Genomic DNA, 7,339 nt, shown 5'->3' on the forward strand with positions numbered 1-7,339 from the left:
TTTTGGTCCAGTTTGTATTGGTTGTTCTAAAATAAAAACCAGATCATCAGCAAAGGCTTGGAGTTTATACTCTTCTTTCTTTATTTTCAGTCCTTTTATTTCACTTTCACTTCTAATTTTAATTAACAGTGTTTCCAACGTTAGGATCAATAGTAAGGGTGATAGGGGGCATCCTTGTCTCACTCCTTTTGCTATTGTGAATTGTTCGGTAGTATCTTCATTTATTATTATCTTTGCCATTTGAATTGAGTATATTCTTTCTACCATGTTTACAAATTTATCTCCGAATTTCATATTGTCTAATTGCAAAATAATAAATTTCCAATTTAGTTATCGAAGCCTTTTTGGGCATCCAAAAATATTAATGCCGCTTGTTTGTCTGGATTTGCCTCATAATATTCTAATACATCTATTACAATTCTCATGTTATTTTTTATCTGCCTTTTTGGCAAAAAGCTGTTCTGGTCAGGATGACTGTATTCATTTATTACTTTTTTTAGTCTTTCCAAAATTATCAATGTGAATAATTTGTAATCTGCATTTAACAGTGAAATGGGTCTATAGTTTTTGATTTGTTGTTGGTCTGTATCCTCTTTTGGGATAAGGATGATATTGGCTTCTGTCCACAAATTAGGTATTCTGGCCTTCATGAGTGCTTCATTAAAAATTTCTAACAGAGTTTCGTCTAGTGATTCTTGAAATGTCTTATATAATTCTGCAGGAAGTCCATCTGGACCTGGTGTTTTGTTATTTTTCTGTTTTTTCCTCACCTCCACTAATTCCATCATGCTAATTGACCCATTTAATATCTCCCTTTGTGTCTCCTCTAATTTGGCTATATTTAACTTGTCTAAATATTGTTTAATATCTTCCTCAGATATATTCTCTTGGGCGTATAAGTTTTGAAAAAAAGTTTTTGCTATATATTTTTTCATCTCCTCTATAGTGTATCTTTCCTTTCTTGTCTTGCAACTGATGTATCATTTTTTTCTCTTTTTCTTTTTTCAATTTGTATGCTAGCCATCATCCCATTTTGTTTGCATGTTCGAAGTGGTTTTGCTTAGCTATCTTGAGTTTCCGTGCCATATCAGCTTGTGAGGCCAAATTTATCTTATGTCTTATTATGTCTCTTCTTTCTTTAATTTTTTTTATTTTGGGGTTCCTTCTGTAAATCTAGCTCCAATTTTTTAAGTTCTTCTTGCAGATTATCTTGTTCCTGTTTTTTTTTTCCTTTTCTTTTTACTGTATATGCAATCGTAAGCCCTCTTATATATGTTTTTGCAGTGTCCCATAAGTTCTGGAGAGATGTATCTTCTTTTGTATTTATCCTAAAAAATATGTTCATTTCTTTTTCAATCATTTGTCTATATTCTTTTCATTTTAATATTTCTTTGTTTAACATCCATCTTTTTCTTTTCTTCTGGCCTTTCCATATCACCATTAATGGGTTATGGTCCGCCCATATGTTTGTCATTATTTCCACTTCTGTTTCTTTTGTGAGTTCTGGCGTCATCCATACCATATCTATCCTGGACCTGTCCTTTACCACAATCCTATTGACTGCTAGGGACATCTCATTCACACACAAGTCTCAGATTCTCGCAGTCCTACCCAACCTCCAACCACCTAGGTGTATTCTTATTTCACCAGAATTACTCACCTAGGTTCATGCACAAAGTTGCCCACTCTGTTTCCAGCAATTCTTTCCCGATCCTCTTCCCCTTCTGTTCTCACCGACCTCTATTTTAATCTGTGGGCCTGGGCCCTGCTCTGCACTCCTGAACCACAGACACGATCGTGGACCATTGAAATCAATGGGGCATGCTGTCCTCAACCGACTCAGCTGTCCGGGTGCCACGGAACAGAGGCCTCGAGTCCCACATTGGGCGCCAATTTGTTGGTAAAGGATTTTATTTTTGAATTTCATTGTTTCCTACAGTAAGAAGGAATTAAACACTTATTTCAAATTGTAAACACACACAAGCAAACACAGAAAACTCAATTAACACAATGTATATGTAATTATAACCCTCAGAGTTCAAATGAAGAGACTCAATCCACATCTCTTGATTTAACCAACTCCTTTTCTGGGTCAACATGTAGGCCAAAAATAAACAAATTAAGAGACCAGTTTAGAGTGCTATAAAAACTGACCAGACATCCCCCCATTCTCTAGCTACCTTATAGGGTGATTTTGGCACCCTAGAAAAAAAACCTTTGAAGTAGCATGACCAGGGTTTTTCTTTCATCCTTCTTTGAGTCCAGACCATATTTTACTTCTGATAGTTTCTCTTCTTTGAACATGCTTTGGTTTGCAAATGTCCTTCCTATAATGCAGTATCCAGAACTGGATATATAGAACTGTAAGCTCATTCTGACAAACACAGAAAACTTCTTCTGTTCTTTCTTCTCTTGATTTTGATGTTATAGTTTTGTTGCTGCAGCTAGGATTGCATTTTGTTTTACAGCTGCATCACACCATTGACCCATGTTCAGCTTGTGATCCACCAAAGTATCCAACATCTTTTTGCATGTAGTGCTACCCGCATAGGCTCTCTCATCCTATTCTTATAGGTGTGATTTTTCTCATCCAGATGAAGGGATTTGAATCTATCTGTTGCAATCTATTTCAGCTTCTCAAAATCCTTGTGAATCTTGTTACTGTCCTCTAAAGTATAAAGTGATTGTGCTGCAACTTGGAGAGCAGTTGTGCAATCCCAAGTAAAGATGTAGCTGTTTAAGAGGCTTCAGACAGGTGCCATGTGTGTGACCCTGTACACTGTGCAACACATTTTGGCCTTCAGATCCAAAGTGCAGCCACAATACATCAGCAGCCTTCACCAGAAATATCCACAGAGGGTGATGGGGGGACAGGAATTATGTGCAAAGGAAAAAAGCAGTGTCACTGATTCAGTGCTGCTCCATTCCTTTTGCACATGCACCACAATGCATTAATAATAAAGGAAACAACAACAATAATATGCTTGGGGCAAAAAGGTACAAGGAAGGCTGACTGGAATACCCTTTCATAACTTTAACTCACTGGATCCTGTGTGTGCTTTTGCCTCCAATACCAAGATAAATGGAAAGAGGAGAAGTTAGAAAAGCAGAACTTGAGAAATGGCAAGGCAAATTTCACCATATCATTACTGTGAAATAAAAACTACGGGGTTGGGCTGACAAGTCCCATGTTTGAATCTTAACTTAGAGTTTTTATTCTTGCTGGGTGGGCCTGAAACAAGTCCTATTATGCTAGCTTAAACTATTTCGCTGGCTATTTGCCAGAAGAAAATGGAAGCAATTTCTGAAAATTCTTAGTAGAGACATGGTGGATCCTTAGCAGGATGAATGCTAGTAGTGAAATCCAATTACAGTTCATCCTTTTCCCATGGTGGGGAGAGGGAGCATTTATTTTCTAAACCTTAATAAGGTGATTTTAAAAAATCAAATTCTCCTTTGTATAGGAGAAGCTTTTTTCCTGGCACTTACAGGATTAATCATGGAACCATACAACACTCTCTGCAATACACAACATTTTGCATAAATCACTAGAAATAAGTTGTGTAATTTGAGCTTCCGGAAACAGTAATACTTTAAAATTGCATGCTGTTAACATGCCACTACTTCCCTCCATGTAGAAAAGTAGCATCTAAAGATTTAGCCTTCCAATCAGCCTGAGAGTCTAATTTTAAATTGCATGGAATTGTCCTGGATATTTTGCTGAGACAAAGGACAAAATGGTGCCAGTGGTTTCCTGCTGATCATAGGACAGCGATTTCCATTGCATCTTACAGTAGCCTAATATAGTGGTATAGAGAAGGCTGTGTGACATATACGACTGAGCTGTGTCTAATATCCAATCACTGTTCATTCACTGTTCCAGCTAGTGCCTCCTTGTGACTCAGGTGTGGCAGTGCACTATTGGCAACACTACTGAGCAATATGGTGATCAGGATGCTGCACATGGAAAACCCACTGGATGTACAATATGAATTGCATATTGTGTGCTGGCTCAAATGGCCCATGGAATCACCTGTCTTGCCATGACTGGTTAAAACCTGGCACAAGGAAAAAAGTGTAATCTAAAGTAGACATAGCTATCTCTATCTCTACCTCTATCTCTACCTCTATATCATCTCCATCTCTTTCTTTCTTTCTTTCTTTCTTTCTTTCTTTCTTTCTTTCTTTCTTTCTTTCTTTCTTTCTTTCTTTCTTTCTTTCTTTCTTTCTTTCTTTCTTTCTTCAGTGGTGGGTTCATCCCGGTTCGGCCCGGTTCCCCCGAGCCGGTAGCGGTGACGATATGACGTCACCGAACCGGTTCTCCCCCCTGCCCCCCCCGCCCCCACGTTATTCTTACCTTTTATTTGGCCCCACCCCCAATCTATAATCTGTATAATCTCTATATCCCAGGTGTGAGATGACCATACCCCCATATCTCACCCAGAATATGTATTTATTTATCTTCCCCCCCCCCCCACCCAATGTCAAGTTAGTCAGCAAATGTTTGCCCTCCCATCTTGAGACAAAGTAACAAGAGGGGACAGCCAGAGCCAGGAAATCTTGGTATCCTAGACACCAATTCTAGAGGATGTGAACCTCAAGAAAGGCATAGAAAAAGGTGAAGTGATTGTACAAACTGAATATATTTGAGGGCAGCTATTTTAATGCTTGTTTTTCTAAAACCACCCAATTTAGGCCAGTGGACTTTCATCCCTACATCTTGCAGTAATTCCATAAGTTCTGTAAATTGATCAAGTGATGTAGAAATAAATATTTTCCTGTGTTCTGAACTGCCCAGAATCCATTTCACTGAACAACCCCTGAATTCCAGTGCTTTTGATTATAAATATATCTGGTTTGGGAGCCTTATTTCTCTTTTTTTCTTCTTCTTCACAGTTTCTGAAGATCCAAGCATCAAACCTGCTGTTCACTGAAGCATGACCTTTGAACATGGCCACCCTCTGCTGCATTCAGAAGCCTTGGCTAGCCCCCAGAATCTCTAGAATGATTTGGAAACATCTTGTTCTCGTCTCCATGTGGCTGCCATCATTTGTTTTGGGTGGAGCCTCCCCCATCTCCTGCCCAGCTGCCTGTTCCTGCAGCAACCAGGCCAGCCGGGTCATTTGTACGCGCCAGGAGCTGGTGGAAGTGCCTGACAGCATTTCAATCAACACACGGTACCTCAATCTGCAGGATAACAACATCCAGGTGATTAAGACTGACACTTTCAAGCACCTTCGTCATCTTGAGATTTTACAACTCAGCAAGAACCTCATCCGAAAGATTGACGTTGGTGCCTTCAATGGTTTGCTCAACCTCAACACACTGGAGCTCTTTGACAACCAACTAACCACTGTCCCCACACAGGCCTTTGAGTACCTCTCCAAATTGCGGGAGCTATGGCTGAGGAATAATCCCATTGAAAGCATCCCATCATATGCCTTCAATCGAGTTCCTTCTTTGCGGCGCCTGGACCTTGGAGAGCTCAAGAAGCTGGAGTATATCTCAGAAGCAGCTTTTGAAGGCTTGGTCAATTTAAGGTACCTGAACTTGGGCATGTGCAACTTTAAGGATATCCCAAATTTGACAGCCTTAGTGCGGCTAGAAGAACTTGAGCTTTCTGGGAATCGCCTGGACATGATCCAACCAGGCTCCTTCCAAGGTCTGACTAGCCTTTGCAAGTTGTGGTTGATGCATGCACAAGTGGCCACCATTGAACGTAATGCTTTTGATGACCTTAAGTCATTGGAGGAGCTCAATCTCTCCCACAATAACCTGATGTCCTTGCCCCATGATCTGTTTACCCCTTTGCACCGCCTAGAGCGTGTGCACCTCAACCACAATCCTTGGCATTGCAATTGTGATGTGTTGTGGCTCAGCTGGTGGCTCAAGGAGACAGTGCCCAACAACACTACCTGCTGTGCCAGATGCCATGCCCCACCAAACCTCAAAGGACGATATATTGGAGAGCTGGATCAAAGTCATTTTACTTGCTATGCCCCTGTTATAGTGGAGCCTCCAACTGATCTTAATGTGACTGAGGGAATGGCTGCTGAATTAAAGTGCCGAACAGGGACCTCCATGACATCAGTTAACTGGCTGACACCCAATGGCACACTGATGACACATGGTTCCTATCGGGTGCGCATTTCTGTCCTTCATGATGGCACACTCAACTTCACCAATGTGACAGTCCAAGACACTGGCCAGTATACCTGCATGGTGACTAATTCAGCTGGCAACACCACTGCTTCAGCCACACTCAATGTTTCAGCTGTGGATCCAGCCACTACAGGTTATACCTACTTCACTACTGTAACTGTGGAGACCATGGATTCTGGCCAAGAAGAATCAATTCACACAGAGAAGGAACCTAGGCCAACACCTTCCCAAGGGTGGGGCATGACTTATTCCACTACTTCACTGACTCCTCGCAGCACACACAGCACTGAGAAGCCATTCACTATCCCAATCACTGATGTCACAGAGAGTGGCATGAAAGATTTGGATGATGTGATGAAAACTACTAAGATCATCATTGGCTGCTTTGTAGCCATTACCTTCATGGCTGCTGTGATGCTCATTGTCTTCTACAAGCTCCGTAAACAGCACCAGCTTCATAAGCATCATGGTCCTACCCGCACCATTGAGATCATCAATGTTGAAGATGAGCTGCCTGCAGCAGCTGGAGCTCCTGGTGATAGCCACCTTGTGCTTCCTGCCATTGAGCATGACCACCTCAACCACTATACTGCTTTCAAGGCCCACTACAACAACAATAGTGGTGGTGGACCCCTCACATGCTCCAAGAACCCTATGCTCAATTCCATCCATGAACCTCTTTTATTCAAGAGCAGCTCTAAAGAAAATGTTCAAGAGACACAGATATGACAGCCACAGCCTGAGAAGGGGAGTAATTGTGTGGTGGGAGGGTGGCAGTGGATTAGTATATGCAGTGAGGAACATGTTGAGGAACAGCTCCTCCCTCCTCACTTTAAAAACAAACACAGGATTTCCACCACTGTGGCAGATCTTGGATCCCAAGCCCCCACCAGTAGATACCTTTGGTTCTCACCAAGTTAGCTTTTTACGTTCTCTTCTTTTTTCTTTCTGTAAAACAAGATACTGCTTTCACCTTCTGCCTGATCTTTCTTTTCTTTTCTTTTCTTTTTTTTTCTCTCCCCTTTTCTTATTTTTCTACCATACCCCCTTTACATTGGAGACTTTTTTATATACAGATGGGGCTGTTTCCTTATCCAACTACCTGCTGTTTTACTTTAAAATGAAAGAAAGAAAGAAAGGAACAATGACAGTAACAATGAAGGAAGGGAGGACATTT

The 7,339-nt window shown here is 41.0% G+C and overlaps 1 protein-coding gene across 1 annotated transcript; it reads left to right on the forward strand.

Moving 5' to 3' along the window:
* Positions 1–4,950: 4,950 nt before the first annotated feature.
* LRRC4B (leucine rich repeat containing 4B) lies at positions 4,951–6,891 on the forward strand. Its single transcript, XM_070944506.1, has one exon. It carries the CDS (start codon positions 4,951–4,953, stop codon positions 6,889–6,891), a length of 1,941 nt encoding a protein of 646 aa, XP_070800607.1.
* The last annotated feature ends 448 nt before the right edge of the window (positions 6,892–7,339 follow it).

The sequence above is a fragment of the Pituophis catenifer genome, unplaced genomic scaffold, assembly GCF_029215685.1.
Source record: "Pituophis catenifer annectens isolate HBS135680 unplaced genomic scaffold, rPitCat1.0.hap2 SCAF_5, whole genome shotgun sequence".
Lineage (NCBI taxonomy): Eukaryota > Metazoa > Chordata > Lepidosauria > Squamata > Colubridae > Pituophis > Pituophis catenifer.

Excerpts from the sequence above, each read along its gene's own strand:
- LRRC4B (XM_070944506.1), top strand. The coding sequence starts at position 4,951 with ATGGCCACCCTCTGCTGCATTCAGAAGCCTTGGCTAGCCCCCAGAATC.